This window comes from Petaurus breviceps, unplaced genomic scaffold (assembly GCF_028583685.1).
Source record: "Petaurus breviceps papuanus isolate PSGF00001 unplaced genomic scaffold, PetGlider_PUasm1.0 99, whole genome shotgun sequence".
NCBI classification, from domain to species: Eukaryota; Metazoa; Chordata; class Mammalia; order Diprotodontia; family Petauridae; genus Petaurus; species Petaurus breviceps.
Genome location: NW_027187465.1, coordinates 23,370,383 through 23,391,535, shown reverse-complemented (window position 1 = coordinate 23,391,535; position 21,153 = coordinate 23,370,383). Strand labels below are relative to the sequence as shown.

General features: G+C 47.1%; 1 protein-coding gene across 5 annotated transcripts in view; it reads left to right on the top strand.

Moving 5' to 3' along the window:
• The window catches only part of CAMKK2 (calcium/calmodulin dependent protein kinase kinase 2), a 63,821-nt gene extending 45,557 nt beyond the window's left edge, over window positions 1-18,264 (top strand). The window contains exons 13-17 of one of the 5 annotated variants that reach the window (XM_069081832.1): window positions 304-391; window positions 1,728-1,856; window positions 6,212-6,312; window positions 10,603-10,645; window positions 14,888-18,264. In XM_069081832.1, the coding sequence (XP_068937933.1) occupies window positions 304-391; window positions 1,728-1,856; window positions 6,212-6,312; window positions 10,603-10,645; window positions 14,888-15,061 (535 nt within the window). In that variant the 3' untranslated portion in view covers window positions 15,062-18,264. Of the gene's footprint in view, window positions 1-303; window positions 392-1,727; window positions 1,857-6,211; window positions 6,313-10,602; window positions 10,646-14,884 lie in introns of all 5 variants that reach the window. The other 4 variants (XM_069081831.1, XM_069081833.1, XM_069081834.1 and 1 more) reach the window with 4 other exon arrangements.
• The last annotated feature ends 2,889 nt before the right edge of the window (window positions 18,265-21,153 follow it).

Below are 21,153 nucleotides of genomic sequence, written 5' to 3'. Positions count from 1 at the left end.
ACTAATAATAGAGCTCCTTCCTTTAAGATGTAGCTCAGGTGCTACCTTCCATGTAAAGCCTTTCCTGGTCTGCCCAAGTGCTGATGCCCTCCGCACCAACCACCTTGTGTTTATTGTCTTTATATTTATACTGTCTGTATTTATATATGTGCTTGTCTCCTCTATTAGAATGTAAGCTTCTTGAGGGCAGGGACTGTTTTTGCCTTTTTTTTTGTATCCATGTTTTTAGCACAATGCCTGACACATAGTAAGTGCTAAACAGATGGTTGTTGATTGCTTGATTGACTGTCTCCTCCCTGCCAGGCCTGATATTGCTGATGATCTGAAGGACCTGATTGTGCGCATGTTGGACAAGAATCCCGAGTCCAGGATCATCGTCCCAGAAATCAAGGTACTGCCAGTCAGGACAGACATGGGGGATGCCGGGAGGAGTGCGGGCCAGGGCATCAGGCACATCGTGTGGCTTCGTCTCTGTCCTACGTGCTTCGACGTGTTTGGCTGACCTCTCCCGGGGCACTAGCCTCTGCTTCCTCTGCCCCAGCCTCAGCTCCATGGTGGCATCAGTCACTGGACTGATCTGGGTCCCCTCTTATCCTGCCACAATATGCCATCTTTGGGCCACCATGAGATTGCTGATGGCATCGTCTGGTCCCATCTACCAGCCACGCCCCCATCCCAGGCCTGGCAGTCTGCTGCCCTCTTCCTTTGTGCTCAGCTTGAACCACTGTGGCCGTTCAGTTGGGTCTATCCCGCCTGCCTTCCCCGGGGCAGGAAGGGAGAGCATCGATGGCTGTGTTCCAAGATGAACACCCTGACCTGATGAGTTGACCTGGGCTCTTTACAGGCTGAGGCCTCATTCTCTCCCTCCTGTACAACAGGGGAGCTTCCCAGGATGCCCTGGGATGCGTCTTCACAGCAGCTTCACCCATCCCTGCCGGAGCTCCCAGACATGGCCCTGTGGCCTAGAGAGGAGCAGGCCTTTGTCTGGCTAGCCTCAAGCTGCCTGGCCAGGAAATCTGGTCAGGGAAAGGGCCTTATCCCTAGCCAGTGTGTGGAAGCCACTTTGGAATCCTAGACTGTGTTTGAAGGAGCTGGAATGAAACCGGAATGTGGTGTGTTGTAGAATGGCAGTCTGGATAGGGAGGTCTAGGATTCCCGGGTTTCCTTTTTCCAACTTTGCTGCTAACTGCCTCTAGCCCCTTGGGCCCAGTTTATATCTTCCCCAAGCCTTGTTTGTGTCCTTCTGTGAAATGGGGAGACAATTCATGGGGTCATCATGAGGTCATAAATCTAGGAACCTCAGAGTCTAACCTTATGATGCAGGTGGGGAAACTGAGGCTCAGAGGACAATGACTTCCCCAAGGTGTCCTGAATCCTAAATAATAGAGATGGGGGGCAGGCTTATGAACTACAGGCTGGAAGCAGGACCAGAGGCAGTAATAATTCTCCTGTGTTGTCGACCTTGGCAAGATTTAGTTTTTTCCAAATGGATAAGCCTGAGGTGTCTGTGATACTATGGTCCCCCCTCCCCTCCTTTCCATATTTCCTCCTGATTCTCTCCCCCCTGCTTCCTGCCACCATCCATCTGCCTGGCTGGCCCACCCACCTGCATGTCTGCCTGGGGGGCTCTCCCCTCTCTGGCCTCCTTCCTGCATGCTCCTCTGTCCAGCTGGCAGGTCCTCCCGGAGGAGCGCCCCGCCCCTCACCCCTCCTGTTATTCATTGAAGCTACACCCGTGGGTCACAAGGCATGGGGCGGAACCGCTGCCAACGGAGGATGAGAACTGTACCTTGGTGGAGGTGACGGAAGAGGAGGTGGAGAACTCCGTCAAACACATCCCCAGCCTGGCGACCGTGGTAAGGCGGGCAGAGCCCACTGAGTGTAGAGACGGAGGCAGAGAGAGGAAGGCAGGATCCCTGGCCTAGGGAATACCTTCGAGAGGCATCTGGGAGCAGGGAGCAGGGGGGCTTAGCTTCCCGGCAAATGAAGACCTGCAGGGCCACCTTTGGTCCTGGAGCCCCGATTTCTGCTTCTGCAAGGTTGGGGACAGGGATGCTAACAGGGAAACCCTGAATTCCACTCTTGGAGTAATTGGAGATGGGGTAGCGGGAAGAAGGAGATGGGTTGTTGGACTGGAGAAATATTGAGGGAGCCATAGACCATTTAGAGCGAGGGGCTAACATGTTCAAATCTCCAAATGGCCTTCATTGGAATAAATGGGCTAATAGAAAGCTTGCTGAATAGGTTTCCACCATCTGGCAGAGAGCCTAGGGCTTTCACTTGCAGATAGGGACTAAAAATGCAATTTCATTGATATAAGGAACTCCCAAAGGAGGAAACCCCCTCCACCAGTGCAGGCTGGCACCTTTTCTGTAACTCAGAGACTTGCCTGGTTAAATGCCTTGCTCAAGGTCACACAGATGGACTTGAACCCAGATCTCCCTGGCTCCAAGGGAGCATGGCAGGCACTTTAGCTACCATATCACTTCCTTCTTGAAAAAGCCTGGCCAGATCGCCCTCTCTGTCCTAACAGACACGGCTCTCAGTCTCCTGAGTCTGGAGATTGGCATAGGCTGCTTGATGCCTTTATTCCCTGGAATTCAGGCTTATTCCAGAAGGGGGGTCTGGAGGAACGTGGGGCCCTCAGGCCTCCTTCCCTGCCTTCTCAGGATGGTGAGCCAGCACTGGGGACAGGACTCCATCCCCAGCTAGTTGGAGAAAGTACCATATGGATAAAGGTTCTGACCCAGCTCCCTTCTGTGGGCTTGCCAGAAATAGGCCAATCTGCCCATCAGATCCCTGACCTTCACTGTTGGGGACCCCAGTGAGGTAATAAGGATGCCTGGTCAGACCAGATGAGAGATCTGACCGATGTGACTGAGGGTATTAGGGTCAGCCTTGACGTGGCTGCTGTAGAAAACCTAAGGTTTGCAGTGCTCAGCTTCGAGGAACTTCCCTGGTCAGTAGGAGGATGAATCCTAGACTTTCACTCGCTCAGCTCTGCACCTGCCGGACCCCCTTGCCTCCTCACACACTCACTCTGTATCTCTCATTCTCCCCCCAGCCTTTGAATCTCTTGGGCCTGAAATTCATGAACATCCTTCTTTTCTCTGTAGGCTCTCTGCATGTCAATCACAACTCCAAACCTAACCACCTCTTCACTCTTCTCCGTCTCCCCGGGGAGTGTCTCTCCTGCACCTGCTGGTGTGGGCCCCTCAATGCCATCCCTCGGGGTTCTTCAGTTTGTGGCTGTGGGCACAACTCCAGCCCGGGGAAGGGGAGGCATTAGCTATGGACTCTTTCAGACCTGATCAAAAGAGAATCCTGTGACTCTGAACTTCCCTGGGGAAAGCAGCTGGGTCTGACTCTCAGCCCCTGAGGCTGGGGGGGGGGATAGCCTTTGAAGGGGTCTGCTCCCCATCTCTCAGGCAGTAGAGCTTGAAAATCCTTGGAGGTGCTTCGGGGCTTCCAGAAGGCATTAACCAAACCGGACCTGCTGCAGAATGGCTCAGGGAGGAGAGGACAGGGACAGACTGTGCTACCAGAAAATCACTTGAGGGGACTGGGGATATTTAGCCAGAAGACAGCCTTGAGTGGGGGAGAAGTGGGGAATATGACCACGGTCTTCAGGTATCAAAAGGGCTGCCACTTGGAAGAAAATGAAGAAATTTTCCTTCTTGACCTAACCTGGGAACAATGGAGGGAGGTGATACAGATACAGATCTAGGCTCGATCTCGGGAAACATTTTTGAGCAGTTTAGTTAAAAATCAAAAACCAAACACCTGCAATGGACTCCCCTAGGGGATTGTGGGAACTTAGAGGAACAGTAGTGAGAGCATTGGTCTTAAAGTCAGGAAGAACCGAGTTCAAATTCTTCCTCAGATACCTACTGGTTGTGTGACCCTGGGCTCAAGTCATTTAACCTTTATCTGCCTCATCTGTGAAGTGAGGATAAGAACAACACTAAACTTCCATGGTGTTCCAAGTATCAAAGGAGATATGTTATGTAAATTGCTTTGCAAACCTTAACTTGGCATAGAATAGTGGTTTCTCCCTTCACTGGAAGTTCATAGAATTCTAACTCCAGTTCATTTTACAGTCAGGGAAATTAAGGTCAAGGGAAATGAAATGACTCGCCCAGTGTAGAATCGCTGGTGACTGTCATAGGCAGAGGCAGGATCTTCACCCAGAGGCTAGGGGACCACTCACGAGTGCTGCAGAGATTTCTGTTCAAATATTAGAAAGGGTATATGAGCCCCAGGTCCCTTTCATCTCTGAGATTCCATGATTCCTGAGAGGCCGGATCTGCCGGATCCTTTGTAGACATTCCAGGTAAAGTCTTAAATTCTCTCGCTCCCCCCAGGTCTCTGTGTAATGGACTGGGACTTTGGTACTCAGCTCTCTCAATTTGGACAGTTCCCTGTCCTTGGTCCTGATACCATATGCCTTCTCCATCTGTCTTCCTCCAAGGTTCAAAAAAGCATTCAGTCAAATAACATTAAATGACTGACTTACTATGTATTGGGCCCGATGCTCGGTTCTGAGCATACAAAAAAGGGCAAAAACACAGTACCTACTCTCAAGGAGTTCACATTCTAATGGGTGAAAAACATGTCTATAGGTATGTACAGGATTTGTGCAGAATAGGTGGAAAATAATAAAGAGGAAGAAATTAGTAGCTGGAGGCCTGGGAAGGCTCTCCTGCAGGGCAAGTAACACAGTCTTGGCTGGCTTTATAACTCCTAGCCTACCTGCAGAGGATTAATCCATAAAACAAACATTAAAATGAGCTCCCTATATAGAGAAGGTGCCAAGGGAATTTAGGGATGTCTAAGGCTGTTAATTTTTTTTAAAAATTTAAAAAATGTTAAACTTGAAATTAAAAATAATTTAAGTTAAAATTTTTCTTAAATTAAAAAAATCAGATGTATAGATTAGATTCCATATTCAAAAAGATTTTGATGTGTTAGACCTATCAGTCAAAACTAACAAGGTCATATTGAATGAGAATAAATGTAAAGTCCTGCATGTAGGTCCAAATAATCAGTACAATATTGGACATAGGAGGCCTGGTAGTTCATAGGGGATCATAAGTTCAATGTAAATTGATAGTGTGGTACAGCAGCTAAAAAAGCTGATAATCAGTCTTTGGATGCTTTAATATAACTAGAATCCAGAAGAAAGGAGGTGATGTTCCCACTGGACTCAGAACTGGGCAGGTTCCCTCTAGACTATCCTAGTCCATTAGGATAGTGCCTTATGAGATGAACATTTATGCACTGGAGGACATCCCAGGGAGGAAGACCAGAATGAGAAGGGATCCTGAAATGAAGTGATCAAGCCCAGCTAGAAGAACTAGGGATACTTAGTTTTGAGGAAACTCAGATAGGAGACTTTCAACTTGAAAATTCAGATATATTCTTCTTCGTAGGGTAAGGGCGAGGTGGATTTCAGATCTATATGAGTTGTATAATTTTTGACCATTGTAACTCATGTCAACTAGCTCCTGAGGGGTAACAAGATCGCAAGCTGCATCAGTCAAGGTGCCCCTCCTGCCCACATGGACAAAATGACGACTCCTTGACACAGTTTGCTAGTTTGTTAGAATCATGGATTTAGAGCTGGAAGGTCTAGAGGTCACTGAATCCAGACTTCTCGTATCATGGATGAGGAAACTGGAGCCCAGAGAGGTTGTTTCTGCCAAGCCACACAGCTAGTAAGGGTCTGAGTTAAGACTTGAACCAAGGTCTTCTACAAGTTCAGGACTTTCTCTCCATTATACACACTCTTTCTTGTAGCACGAGGAGAGAATAGAATCGGGGGGGGTTGAATTACAAGGCTGTTATGGAACAGTCAAGGTAAGAGGGATAAGAACCAGGCCTGGGAGCAGAGGTAGTAGTAATCCTTGTAAAGGAAGAGATCAATCAACAAGCATTTATTAAGCATTATTTGCCAAACATCATGCTGGAAATGCAAGAAGGGTTGGTGGGTCTTGGTAACTGAATGCCTTCTGCTAGGTCCCTGGTTGGATCCCTCCCAGACAGGAGCAGGGTCTCTTGCTTCTTGGGCTCTGATCAGGTTGGATCCCTGGGAGTTAGAGTGACTGCTGACATGGTGGGGGTCAGGGAACCGAGGGTGGAAGGAGAAGGTGCAGCCTGGCTGCCCTTGGTGCCTGAGTGGTCATTGGTACACTCTTCTCTTGCTCTGCAGATCCTTGTGAAGACCATGATCCGTAAACGATCTTTTGGGAACCCCTTTGAGGGCAGCCGGCGGGAAGAACGTTCCCTGTCTGCTCCTGGAAACTTGCTCACGTGAGTGTGCGCTCGTGTGCTCTCTCTCTCCTTCTCTCTCTCTCTCTCTCTCTGTCTCTCTGTCTCTCTTTCTCTCTCTCTGTCTCTCTGTCTCTGTCTCTCTCTCTGTCTCTCTGTCTCTCTTTCTCTCTCTGTCTCTCTCTGTCTCTCTCTCTGTCTCTTTCTGTCTCTCTCTCTGTCTCTCTCTCTGTCTCTGTCTCTGTCTCTCTCTCTCCCTCTCTCTCTTTCCCTCCCTCCCTCCCTTCTACCTTCATAGGGGCCTGGGAGCCCTGAAGGAGAGGACCTCTGGCTTCATTTGTCATCTTTGGACAGGGGTCCTCTCTGGCCATGGGAGCATCTTCCTCACAACCGTAAGTAAGTTGCATGGCCCTTCACTGTGAAATGGGGAGAAAGTATTTGTGCCTCACTGTTGATGAGATGACATATAGAAGTCTCATTAAACCTCAGGGGAGGAAGTAGGAATGAAAAGCAGTGTGGTGTAGTAGGTAGAGTGTTGGAAGTCAGAAAGATCTGGATTCAAATCCTACCTCAGCTCCTTTTTAGCTGTGACTCTGTTTAAGTTATTTAAGCTTTATAGCCTCAGTATCCTCATCTTTAAAATGGGAAGGTTGTACTCAATGGCCACTAAAGACCCTTTTCACTTTAAATCTATGAACCCCACTCTGTCATACATAATACCCAGTGGCACTTCTTGATAGATGACCAGCCTGGGCCATACCAGGAATGAAGAGATTTGGTCCCCTCCCACCTGCCCCTTCTTCTTCTTCCTCCATTCCTTTCTTGGGTTCCAGCCTATGTGCCGTTCTTTTGTGGCGTCTTGTTCTCAGTTAAGCCTCACTAGAAGGCATTAGCTGAAGACAGGCTCTTGACAAAGAAAAAGTTTTTAGAAACCAAACGAGTGAATCTCAGATGTCAGAATTTTAGACTTAGTCATTTACTATAGAGTAGGAGGAAATCTAGGCAGCAAGGTGGTACATACAGAACCCAGACAGCTAGACTTGGAGTCAGGAGGACCTGAGTTTGAATCCTGCCGCAGACACTTACTAGTATGTGTGACCCTGGGCAAGTCACTTAACTGCTGTTTGACTCAGTTTCCTCATCTGTAAAATGGGGATAAAAATAACACCCACCTTACATGGGAGGACCGAGTGAGATAACATATATAAGATGCCTTGCAAACCTGTGTAAATGATAGCTATTATTTTCTTTTCCCAAGAAAAGACCTCCCTGGGCCCCTCAGTCCATGCCAGGGAAGCAGCAGCACAGCATAGCCCTCTTGGAGGCCTGTCATTCATTCAACAAAAATTTATTAAGCACCTACTATGCATCAGGCACCCTGCTAGGCACTGGGTATACAAAGACAAAAATAAAATAAGACAGCCTCCATTATTTATTCCCATTATACTGCTCCTAAAGCTTCCATCTAAAGGTAGCCCAGAAGCCCAGTGAATTTTCCATTTCTCATCAGTCTCACTCGGTAGATTCTATTCCTTAATCATGTCTTTTCTCCCCAGCTTCCTCCCCTTCCCACCAGCTTCCTTTGATGTATAGTCTTCCCCATTAGACTGTAAGCTTCTTGAGAGCAGGCACTGTCTTTCCTTTTCTTATTTGTATCCTCAGTGTTTAACACAGTGCTTGGCACATAATGGGCACTCACTAAATGTTTATTGTGCTGTACAAATAAATAAATACAAGATATTTGTTTTATTTTATCAGCTTGGGAAACTCCTAGTGAGGGATTTCCACTATCGATCCAGGTGGGCACCTCTTCTGTAACTTCTAGAGAGTAGCCCAGGGTACTGAGAGGTTATCTGCCCAGAGTCACACAGCCAGTTTGAGCCAGAGGGAGAAATGGAGCCAAGTGTGGGCAGGGGTCCTCTCTGGGAAGACTCAGAGCCTTTCTCTCTATCCACCTGATCAGTCAACAGATGCTGAGTGCTTTTTATGCTCTAGGCTGAGGACACAGTGACAAAAGCGAGGGATTCCCTGCCCTCAAAGTGCATGGAGGAGCCAACATGCATATAAATAGCTGTGTACAAGATCCATGCAGAAAATTTGCCAGGTCACCTTCAAGAGGAAGGCATTAGCAGCTGGGGGAGCCAGGGAAGGTGTCCTGCATAGAGTGACATTTAAACTGAGACTAGAAGGAAACCAGAGGTGAGGGTGAGAAGGAAGAGGGGCACAGCCTGTGCAAAGAGATGAAGGTGGTATATCAGATTGTTTGCCCTCTTGGGGAGGGGGGAGAGGAGGAAGGGAGGGAGAAAAATTTGGAACACAAAATCTTTTAAAAAATGAATGTTGAGGGCGGCTAGGTGGCACAGTGAATAGAGCACCAGCCCTGGAGTCAGGAGGACCTGAGTTCAAATCTGGCCTCGGACACTTAACACAAAACCTAGCCACATGACCTTGGGCAAGTCACTTAACCCCGATTACCCTACCAAAAAAAATGAATGTTGAAAATTGTCTTTACACGTAACTGGAAAAAAATAAAATACTGGCAAAATTTTTTTTAAATTAAAAATTAAATTAAAAAAAAAAGAGAGACAGAAGTGGGAAATAGAGCATGAAGAATAGCAAATAGACTGGAGAATTTGGGGAGGAGTAATATGTAAGAAGCCTGGAAGGAGAGGAAAGGACTGGGGTGTGAAGAATGTTCAATGCCGAACAAGGAGGTTTTATCCTATTTTGTCATCGAGTTTATTGAGTATGAGAAGGGTGACGTGGTCACGCTGGACCTTTAGAGAAATGAGTTTAGCAACAGAGCCTTGAGGCAGAGAGATAGATCAGTTCAGTTATTGCAATAGTCTGAACAAAAGACAATAAGGGCCCAGCCTCGGTGATTGTGTGAGTGAAGAGAAGGGGACAGACATGGTAGAGCTGGAACTGACAAGATGGGTAACTGACTAGACACATGAGGAGCTGAGAGTTCCTGTGAGGTCGTGAATCCAGGTAACCAAAAACATGGAAATGTCCTCCACAGAAACAGGAATTTCAGAAGTCAGATGGGTTTGGTGGGGAAAGATAATGAGTCTGGTATTAGAGATGCCTGTGAGGCTATCTAACAGGCACGTGGTGATGTGGGACTGTAGCTCAGGAGACAGATGAAGGCTGGATATATACATCTGAGAGTCATCTGCTTAGAGGTGGTCACTGAATCCATGGGAGCTGATGAGATTATCAAAAGGAGAAGGCAGTGCCCAGGACGGAGTCTTGGGGAGCACTCACAGTTAGGGAACAAGGTTTGGATGATGATTCAACAAAGAGGATTGAAAAGGAGTGGTCAGGATTAAGGAGGACCTGGAGAGAGTGGTGCCATGAAACCCTAGAGAACCTTTAGGGTGTGAAGGAGGAGCCAGATGGTGACTGGTAATGCCACAGGCTGCAGAGAGGTCAAAGATCAGGATGGAGAAAAGGCCATTAGATTTGGCAATGAAGAGATCAGTGGTAACTTTAGAGAGAACAGTTTCACTTAAGTGATGAGGTCTAAAGCCAGACCACAGAGGATTTAGAAATGAATGAGAAGAGAGAGCATGGAGATACCAAATACAGATGGAGTCTAGCTGGGAGATTTTTTTGCCTATGTTTATAGGCAACAGAGAAAAAGCCAGTAGGTAGGAAGAGATCAAAGATTAATGAGAGTGGGGATATTTGTGGGAACAATCTTCTGAAGAAGGTAAGGGATGGGCTCAAGGACACATGTAGTAGGGTTGGCCTTGACAAAGAGAAGGGTCCTCTCTGTGATCACAGACATGAGGTCACAGTGTGGATTAAAAAAAAAAGATGAAGAAGAGGATGATTGAGGCACAAGGAAAAGTGGGAGAATAGTGGATTATGGTAGAGCAGAGAAATGTCAGTGGTAGAACTCTTGGGGCTTATAACATGTTGAGGAGGATGTCCATCCATGTGTGTGGCCGAGTAGTGAACTAGGTCATCGGTATTGGGAGGCCTGGGCATTTATGGGAAGGGGATGGCACCAAGTACATTGAAGTCTCCAAGTGTATTGGCAAGGTTAGGGTAGAGAGGAAGACAATGAGCCATGTAGGGAACTCTTGAGAAGGAGGAAGAATCTTGGCCACCAGGATCTAGGTCATATTTCTGTTTTGAACAAATCTCAAGGGATGAGCAAGTGCCAAGGCATAGCATCCAGAAAAGAACCTGGAAATGACAGTGGGGAGTAATGAGCCCCCTCCTCCCATCTGGGACCTGAGTGTTTGGGCTGGGGAAGGATCTTATGAAGCTCTCCTGGGTCCCTTCTCATGTCCCTTTTCCTTCCCCTTCCCCCAATTCCAGAAAAAAACAAACAGGGGGATGTGAGCCCTTCCTGGAGTCCAAGGTAAAGCCAGCTCTACCTGCCTGCCTGCCTGCTCTCCCGCCTAGGCCTCTGTCTGCCTGTGCATCCCTGGGGCACGGGGATGGCTGCTGAGCACGTGGGGGGCAGGGGGCCTGCACGCTCCCTCCACACTCAAGAGTATCTGGGCAGCCAGGCAAGCTAAGTCACTGACCCAGGACCCCCAGCTAAGGAGTGTTGGTGGAGGAGGAAACCAGGGGTGAGGAGATAGGAGGTATCCCTGCAAGGATCCCCTTGGCATTGGGTGTAAGGGTCATTCAGAGGGCACCAAGTGCCCTCTCAAAAAGGTGACTGAGGGGCTGGGGCCACCCTGGGCTCAGTGCATGCAGTTCTGGGACTTGCTGCTGCATGGAACTGGAGGGGAGGGCATCCAGGGATCTGAGATACCCTCCTGAGGCTAAGGGGCCTGGCATCACCCAGCACTGTGCACGGGGATCAACATGCGATTTGTCTGCTGCCAGGGGACTGGAGATAAGACCCTAGAGACAGAGGGTAGGGTGGAGAGGGAACAGCTCCGGAAGGAGAACCCCCTCCCTGCTAGAGATCCTGCAGCTGCTGTCACATCTGATTGGTGATGGGAGCTTCAGTCTGTAGGATCTTCTTCCCTTCCCACTCCCCAGCCCCTTAGGCCAATATTGTATCACTACTCATTCTCTGAAGGTCATTTTAGACCGTGTGGAGGGATTTACCACAACAGGAAATGGGGCTCCTGAGAGTATTTCAGGGGAAATAACTTTTTTTTGGTAATTTTTCTCTCTCCTCGCTCTCTGCCCCTAACTGGAAAACAAACAAACAAAAACTCTTATGACAAATATTCATAGTCAAGCAAAACAAATTTTTTGCATTGGCTGTGTCTAAAAACGTTTCTCCGACTGCATCCTGAATCCGTTCCCTTCTCTGTTAGGAGGTGGGTAGCGTGGTACGTCATCAGGCCTCTGCTGGGTGGGTTGGTCATTGTGTTGCTCAGAGTTCTTAAGTCTTTCAAAGTCATTTGTCTTTACATTCTTGTTGTTACTGTATGAATTGTTCTGGTTCTGCTCACTTCACTCTGCATCGGTTCATGCAAGTCTTCCCAGGCTTCTCTAAAACCATCATTTTTTGTCTTTTCTTATTGCCCAATAGTATTCCATTGCATTCTTATGCCATATCTTATTCAGTCAGTTTCTAGTTGATGGGCATTCCCTCAGTTTCCAGTTCTTTGCCACCACACAAAAAAAGAGCTGCTATATATTTTGTACATATTGGGAAAGACCTATTTGCCTCATCTTTTCCTAGGTGTGGTAGGAAAGAACGTGGAATTTGGAATTAGAGGGTCTTGGTTCAAATCATAGTTCTTCTACTCATTACCCATGTGACCCTGGGCATGGCCCCTCCCCTCTCTGGGCCTCATTTTGCTCATCAGTAAAATGGCGACATTCGACTACATGATCGCTATTCTCTTAAATAAATTTCCAGCTCTAACCTCTATGATGTCAAGTCAGTTTCTAAAATGTATTTTCCCCACCCCAAGCTATTCCCAGATCTTCTACAATTAGAGAAATGAGAAAATTATTGGAATTAGTAATTTTGCTTTTGTGTGTGTGTTTTCAGCTCAATTTGATGATCTCTTATTAAGTATTTGCTAAGGGCAAGGAGCTGGCCCTGCACATTACAATCTTGTGGATAAAAAGGGCATGAAAATGAGTATAATATAAAGCAGAATAAATACTGGGGCAGCTAGATATTATATGTTTTGTGTAGTACATAGAGCACCAGGCCTGGAGTCAGGAAGATCTGAGTTTAAATCTGCCCTCAGACACTTACTAGCTGTGTGACCCTGGGCAGGTCACTTAGCCCTGTTTGCCTCAGTTTCCACATCTGTCATATGAGCTAGAGAAGAAATGGCAAACCACTCTAGGGTCTTTGCCAAGAAAATTGCCTGGACAATGTCCATGGGGTCACATAGAGTCAGACATGATTGAATGACTGAACAAGAAGAAGTGTGATGAGAACCTGAGAGGTTTGAACCCAGGGTTGTGGGAGCCTCCCTGTCATTGAAAGAACGAGATGCTATGTTCAGTTTTTCTCAAGTTCAATGCTCCCCTTCAATTCTAGGCCACTTTTAGTCTCTGGAACCATAATTACCTGCCTTGTCTTGTTGGGGATATTGCTTCTCAGGTATACAAGGTGGCTCTGAGTTTTTTTGGGGTCTAGTAATCAAGAGGACTCTTACTTTAGGAAGGGACCTCAGAACTTCTCCAGTCCAAACATTTCCTTTTGTGAGTCATGGAAAGAGTGCCAGATTTGGAGCTAAGGGACCTGGGTTCAAATCCTAGTTCACAAGATCATAGATTTAGAACTGGGAGGGCCATTAGATGCCATCAAGTCTAACACCTTCATTTTGGTCACACGGCTAATAGGTGTCTGAGGCAGCATTTGAACCCAGGTCTTTCATACTCCAAGCCCAGTGCCTCATCCACTATACCACACTGCCTCTCAGTTCCGTCACTTATTACCTGTGTGAATGTGGTCATCAGTTAACATTTCTGGGCCTCAGTTTCACTATCTGTAAAATAGGAGGTTGGGTCAGACCTGAAGTTCTTTCTAGATCTGTTTCTATGATCACAGTCATTTCAAATCAATCAGTGACATTTATTAAGCTCCTAATATGTGCCAGGAACTGTATGTGTTAAACTCTGGGGATATAAAAGAGGCAAAAGATAGTTCTTGCCCTCAAGGAGTTTACAATCTAATGGGAAGGCCACAAGTAAACACATATGTACAAAGCAAATGATAAATAGGAAATAATTAACAGAAGGAAGGTATTAGAATTTAGAAGGGTTGGGGAAGGCTTCCTGGAAGAGGGATTTTAGCTGGGTCTTAAAGGAAGCCAGGAGGTCAATAGTTGGAGTGAAGGAGGAAGAGTGTTCCAGGCATGGGTGACAACCAGAGAGAATGCCCAGGGCCAAGAGATGAAGTGTCTGGTTCATGGAGCAGCCAGAAGGCCAGTGCCACTGGATCAAAGGGTATGTTTGGGGAGTAAAGTATAAAAAAACTAGAAAGGTAGTAGGGAGCCAGGTGAGGAAGGACTTTGAATGTCAAATAGTGGATTTTGTATTTACTCCTGAAGGCTATAGGGCATCATCTTCTTGATGTCATGGTCCTCTTTGAGAAGGAAGGATAAACCACAACCACAATATGAAGGCCATAGGGAGCCATTGGAGTTTACTGAGTGGGTGGGCAGTAAGATTGGATCTGTGTTTTAGGAAAATCACTTTAGTGGCTGAATGGAGATGGATTGGAGTGGGGAGAGACTTGAAGCCGGCAGACCCACTATAGTAATAGTCCATGTGTGAAGTGATGGGGGCCTGCATGAGAGGGGAGGCAATGTTAGAGAAGGGAAGAGGGCAGAGGTAGGATTGACAGGCCTTGACATCTGATTGGATATGGGGAATGAGGGATAGTGAAGAATCCAAAATGAGTTGCAGAATGTGAGCCTTCCTTTTGGGGAGGCTGGTGCTGTCCTCTATAGTCATAGGGTTATAGTTATTGTCAGGTGGTTAGAAGGAGGGTTGTGGTTTGTCCTTTGTTCTCCCAGAAGACCGTGACATCAGGTAGGCGATGCCATGACTTACACATGAATTGGATTTAAGTGAGGAGGGCTGTGCAAAGTCACCAGCCTCACTATCCTCCACAGTCATATGGGTGCAGTGGCCAGATATCAGTCTAGAGATGGCCCTGGGTGCAGGGGGAGACCTTTGTCCTTTGGGGAAAGATAATGAGTTCTGTTTTAGATAAAGTGAGTTTAAGGTGTCTACTGGTCAGAGTTGTCTGAGAAGCAGTTGGAGAGGTGAAATGGAAGGGTGGACTGTGGCAGAAACAAATCTTGTAACTTAGCCAAGGGTGAACTGATAATGAGTAGCAGAGGTGGGATTTGAGCTCAGGTGCTCGGACCCCAAGGACCCCAATCCGGCACTCTTCACATCATACCTCTCCATATGGCTTCTTTGTTCCCATTCTGATCATCCAATCAGGAGTCATTTCTGTTCAGTCCAACCACCAAGTCTGTCCTTTGCCCTCTGCTGGACTTCAGGAGAGAAGAGAGGAAGCCTGCTTACAAGTCCGCCGAGGGGATGGGTGCTGCCTCTTTGGTCCAGGCTGGGTGGGCCCAAGTGGCAGCTTCCCTGGTGCATTGCCACCAGGAGGAGGAAGCCTAATTTGACCACTGGTTTTCTGTGTTTCAAGCAGGAAGCGAGGCAGCGAAGACAGTTTCAGGTGCACCGACCTGCCGCATGTCGGGGAGGAGGAGGTGGTCTGGTGAAAACGGCCACCCTGGTGGAAGCGCGGGCCTTGGAGCACCTAATGGATAACGGGACCCGGCCGCTGCCTCCGCCAGGAGAAGTAGTGATGCAGCCTGAGTAACGTCAGCTGGGCACGTCCACCAACCGGCCTGCTTGCTGCCAACACACACTGTCTACATAGCCGCATGTCCTACCGAAACTGACCACTCGTGTAAAGCATCGCCCGTCATCTCTGGTTGTTTCTTTTCCGTTGTCGTTTTAAGGGGTGGGGGGCGGGGGGGGGGGAGGCATGGCATCTACTCCGAGACTCGGACGTTGTCCTTAGGCAGGCAGGAGGGCACAGAGAGAGGAGCTGCAGGCTCCCCAGCCTGACACTGTAGGGGAGGGGGGTGGATGAGGCGACTCCTTCGGAGAAAAAGTTTGGTTGCCAAATATTTCAAGGGGTGTCAATTGCGATGCTTCCGTAAAGTTGGCAGAGGAAACACCAAAGGCAGATGACCCCAGGGATGCCACCACCTGGGAAACCTTACCACCTCTCCTTCTTGACCCACCTCCTCTCCCAAAGGGCCCCGGGCTTGGGACAGAGTCTGAGTAGCCCAGACGAGTCTCATTCATCCCAAGGACTTTTGTTTGCCTTCGCCTCCCTCCCTCATTGGTGAAGAATATTCCTTATTTTTAGGGGGAAAGCCCCCACAAAACTTTTGGACATATGAATACTTTAGTCAGAAAAACAAATTTCTGAAAGGGCTCCAAGTTCTGCTTGAGTGGCTTTGTGGGGGGTGGGGGGAGCTATAGGGGGATTGGCAGCAGCAGGGCTGGGGGTCGTGGCCCCCAGGGGTGGGGTGGGGGCGCAATCTGTTGCTTTTTGTCAGCTTTCAAAAGGTAGCAGTGAGAGTGCATTTCTGAAATAGATTACTGAGCTAATAGGTTTATTACTATTAACTTTAAAATTCAGGGTGAAATCCAACACTTCCATGTACATTACATGGCTTAAGATTTTTAATTATTTGAATAGTTAGAATTTAGAGTTCAAAAATTATCTAGACATCAGCTTAGTGGTTTTCAAAAAAGTGCTCTCTTTAGAGCTTCCAACGGGGGATGGGGGCTTTTAGAACTGCTGGGATGAATCTCTCTCTCCAGCATCTTCACTTGTATACCGGGCAGGCTGCTGGTGTCTTGTTTCCACCTTCTGTACTAGCTGGCTACATAGCTGGTGAGTTACCACAGCTCACATCTGGGGCGAGGGCTGTGGAAGAAGTTTCCTCTCAGCAGTCATGCAAATTGCAAACCCTGCTGCGAAAGCTCCACAGGAAGCCACGGGATCACTTGTGGTCTACTCCTGGAGGACATTGTACATACCTGGACCAGTCCCCAGGTGACAGGTGAGACAGGTCTCTGCTGTCACATTGAGATGTTCTTCCTGGTGTTGGGAAATCGGGATAATTTCCTTTTTCTCTTCTCACCAAGAGCATGACTATGCATTCTTTTTTAGCTTGGAATCTGCTTCCCGCCAGAGACACAGGTTGGTCCCATCTGAAGTCCCTACCAGAAGGGGAATTACAAGGTCCCACCTTTGTTTCTTGGCTTCAAAGCACACCTTTCTTATACATTTTGAGAGTTTGCTCTGATGGAGAATGGAGTCGTTCTGGTGCCTGAGGCCACTTTCTTGAGGATACTTTTCCCTCAATAGCCACAGAGATAGGCTGGGCTTTATCCCTTTTCCCTGGAGTATGGCTTAGGCAGACTTTCTGGATGTTTGGAGACAAGGTCAGGAAAGCCAAGGGCTGAGTCAGACTGTTTGCCATTCTGACATCCGACCATTAACTGTTTCCTGATTGTCCTTGACCACAGAATACTTCCTCCTCCAGCACATTTTAAAATTTATGACAAATCCCTGCACAGATCTGAGATCCACCCCCTGGTCTTGGTAAGTGGTTAGCTCATGATAAGCACCTTTTGGAAGTGATGACTGTTAACCTTATTCTTAGTCCTAGTGTGTGTGAGATGACCGAGAAGTACATAGACTTTGTGTGGAATCTCCCTTGTGTTTACACCACTGCATTGGGCAGTGCTGTGGCTTTGCACAGTTTAAGAGGCCTGGGCCTCACAGCAGTTTCTGATGTCTGTGCTGCAGGTCAGCCAAAGATCAGGGATTTAGAGCTAAAAGGGCCCTTTGAGGTCATCCACCCCAACTCCCTCCCCCTTATTTTACAGATGAAGAAACTGAGGCTGGAGGTCACACAGATGGTAAGTCAGCAGGGGCAAGATTCAGACCCGGAGCCTGTGAGTTCATATTGATCAACCCCACACCAAGGGGTTTTCAGGGACATCATAGGCAAGGGGCACTCAAGGGTTACAACCTTTCTTTGGCACAAACTTTTTGGAGTTCAAGTCCTTAAAAAAAATTAAGCACATTTATTAAGGAAGATGGAGTGATTACTGAGCACATTGGGCTTTTTCAAAAGTCCAAACAGCAATTGAGTAAATGCAAACATGGAAGAAAAGAGTACTCAGCCTTTTCCCCTCCCTACTTTGAAGGGGGACAGAGAGAAACCAATCCTGGTTCTGTCCTATATGGCCAGTGCAATAACTTTGGGCCATCACCTCTCTGGACCTCAGTTCTCTCATGTTTAAAATTTGGGGAGGGGGCAAGGCACCTTTCTAGCTCCTTAATCAGTGATCCCAGAGCCTATTTTCATCACTCCGCCAAGCTTCTGTCTTTGAGGTCAGAGTTTGGTGGAGGCAGCTTGTGTATGTGTGAGGGTGGGGGGGTGGGGAGTGGGAGGAAGGGGCCTCCAGGTTGGCATCAGAGACTAGAAGCTCTGGCCACCTCACGAACCTCTTCTCTCTCGCTCCCTCTCTTCACTTTTCCTTCGAGTGGCAATGTGTGGGCCATGCAGATCCCCAGTATTAGAATACAAGGTGTGACTCTCCCCTCCCTAGGTTAGGATTGCCCCTCTCTATTTTCGGCAGCCATGAGCTTAGAGTTCCTTAAATGCTAGAAAGCTGTGATCTTCATGGGTCTCCAGAAATGCCATGGAAAAGAAAGATGTTGATTCCATTTTCTCTATGGTTCACTGGATTCGACAGATTTTGAGAGATTGATGCTGCCTTTTCCATTCTGTGGTTTATTTAATGCCCAATGCTTGTGTTCATTCCTAGTCCTTTTTACTATGCATTTTCCTTTTATCAGGTGTACAAAGTTAAATACTGTGTATTTATCACTTAAATTACATGAACTTAAAAGAAAATGAAACTTTGGTGTTTTTCCACAGATGTTGAAACTTCTCTGTAAACTTGAATAAACAGCGAAATGGTCTTGTTCTTTGATGTGATTATTATAACCTCTCCTCAGAGTCCAATCCCCCACCTTCAGTGTTTTCAGGTTTTGTTTACATTATTGTAGTTGCCTTGTGTCTTGTTCTCCTGGCTTCTGCTTACTTCCCTTGGCATCAGTTCATATGACTCTTTCTATGCTTCTCTGAAGTCTTCATACTTGTGGATACAATCAATAAATGAACAAGTTGCTATTAAGCCAGGTTCTGTGTTAACTTTGGGGGGTTACTAGGAAAGTCAAAAACAGCCCTTGCCCTCAAGAAGCTTATATTCCAATGCAAGAATATACACATTTATAGCCATTCTCCTTTCAGTTCAACAAGCACCTATCGTGGGATGGGGGGATCAGTCTGGGAAGACTGGTTGGAGCTAGAATGTCAGAGGTTTAAGTGCCAAACAGAATAGTTGGTATTTGATCTCAGAATCCAATGGGGAGCCATTGAAACTTCCTGAATGGGCAGAGCCATTCCCTAGATATAGCTATGTGATAATTTTGTGGAAATAGATGGGAGAGGAGAGCCTGAAGGCAATTAGACTGAAGTAATTAAGAGATGTGAGGAGGGTTGGAACTAGGGAGTTCTCTCACAGTGTGAGTGGAGAGAGGAGAGTGAAGCAAGACATATGGAGAGAGAATTTGATAAGATTTAGCAACTAAAAAGGGAGGGGAAGTGATATACTGTGTATTTCTCAATACACAGGGGAGAGTTGAGAATAATTGTGAACCGAGGTGACTAGAAGGAGGATGAATGATACTCTCAAGAAAAATAGGGACATTAGGGAGAGAAATGGGTTTTGGGGGAAAGATGAGCTCAGTTTTGGAAATGAGTTTAAGAAGCCCAGAGGCAGCTTAATATAGAGCATCAGGCCTGGAGTCTGGAAGACTCATCTTCCCAAGTTCAAATCTGGCCTCAGATACTTAATAGCTGTGTGACCTGGGCAAGTCACGTCACTGGTTTGCCTCAGTTTCCCCATCTATAAAATGAGCTGGAGAAGGAATGGGAAACTACTCCAGTATCTTTGCAAAACCCAAAATGAGGTCATAAAGAATTGGACATGACTGAAATGACTGACCAAACATCAGCAACATGGAATTTCCAGGTAAAAATATCTAGCATGTCAAGACAAGTATTTATTTAAAGCCTATTAAAGACCCAGAGTTAGACCCAAAGCTTGAATCTCTCACCTGACTCAGTTCCCTTATCCATAAAATGGGGGTAGAAGTAGCACCCATTACGGGATCAGATGAGATACATTTGTAAAGAGCTCTGGAAGTCTGAAAGTGTTATATAAATGCTGCCCATCACAAGCAAAGAAATATGTGTAAACATGCGGTGTACAGCATACACTGGGGATTACAGGAAGCTGCCAAAATTAAGAGCGACTGAGACAGGTATCCTGTAGGAGGGAAGATATTATCTGGGACTTGAAGGAAGCCGGGAGGTGAGGATGAGGAGGGATAGCATTCCAGGCAAGGCAGAGAGCCAGAGAAAAAGCCTGGAGATGGGGGGGGGTCTTGTGCAAGGAACAGCCAGGAGGCCAGTGGTGCTGGATTGAAAAATATGGCAGGGAGTAAGGTATAAAAAGACTGGAAAAGTGGGAAAGGGTCAATTTAGGGAGGGCTTTCAAAGCCAAATAGAGGACTTTACACTCCATCTTAGAGGCAGTAGGGAATTATGGCAGTTTATTGAAAGGGGGTGATGGTGGCGGTGATGACACTGTCAGGCTTTAGAAAGATCACTTTGGCAGCTGAGTGGAGACTGGACTGAAGTAGGGGGAGACCTGACGGAGGCAGACCCACCAGCAGCTACTGCCATAATCCAGACATGAAGTGACAAAGGCCTGCACCAGGGCGGTAACAATGTCAGAGGAGAGAAGTAATGAGGGAAGCAGTTGATGTGGGACTAGAATTTTAAAGAAGGTTGAGGGCTGGAATCATCTGAATAAAATTATTTTTAAAATAAAATTTTAATTTCAATAACATTTAAGGGATAATAGCTAAGTGGCACAGTGAATAGAGCTTTGTACTTGAAATCAGTAAGACCTGAATTAAAACCCCACTTCAGTTGTGTAATCCTGGGCGCCGGTCACTTAACTGCAGTCTGCCTCAGTTTCCTCATCCGTAAGGTGGCCATTGCCAGACATCTTGACCTATGTCTTGCCACTGGACTCTGCTGACTCTGGAGGAGAGTAACTTTGTGAAGCTCTGACTCACCCAAATGTCAAGACATCACCCTCCTGACGTCATTGGTCCTCCTTGAGAATGGAGGATGAACATCTTGCAATACAGAGCTGTATCCATGCTATTATAATGGTAACTAAACCCATCAGAACTGAAGAGATCACCACAAAACGGTAGAGGGAGAAGGGCCAAGGGCAGCCCTGATGTAGGCCCTGGGCTGTTATTGTTTGTCCTTCGTTCTCGAAGAGGACCATGGCATCAGGGTGGTGATGCCTGACATGAGGGAGGGTCTAAGGCCTCCTAGGTCCGGGAATAAGGGGTGGGACATAGTCCAGCAACAGAGACTAAGAAAGAACAATCAGACAGTCAGGAGAACCGGGAGAGCAAAGTGTCATGAAAACCTGGGGAGGAGTGCCCAGAACGAGGGTGGGGATTGGGTAAGTGCCATTGGGCTTTCTGCTCCTGGCCCAACAATGTGTTTAGGAGAGTGGAAACACGGTTTACATGCTTTCTGCAGCCCTTCATTTCGCTCATGCCAGCCAACAGCTTCATCTCTCTTGTACTGCTTCTGATGTGCTGGGTTTTTTTTTTTTCATTGGGCCGGTGATTTCATGAGCGTAGGGAAATCCCAGTGAGGACATTCCCTCTGCCTGTGTTCTTCCAGCACCTGGTCTACAGTTTACGTTTTTAGTTGTCTG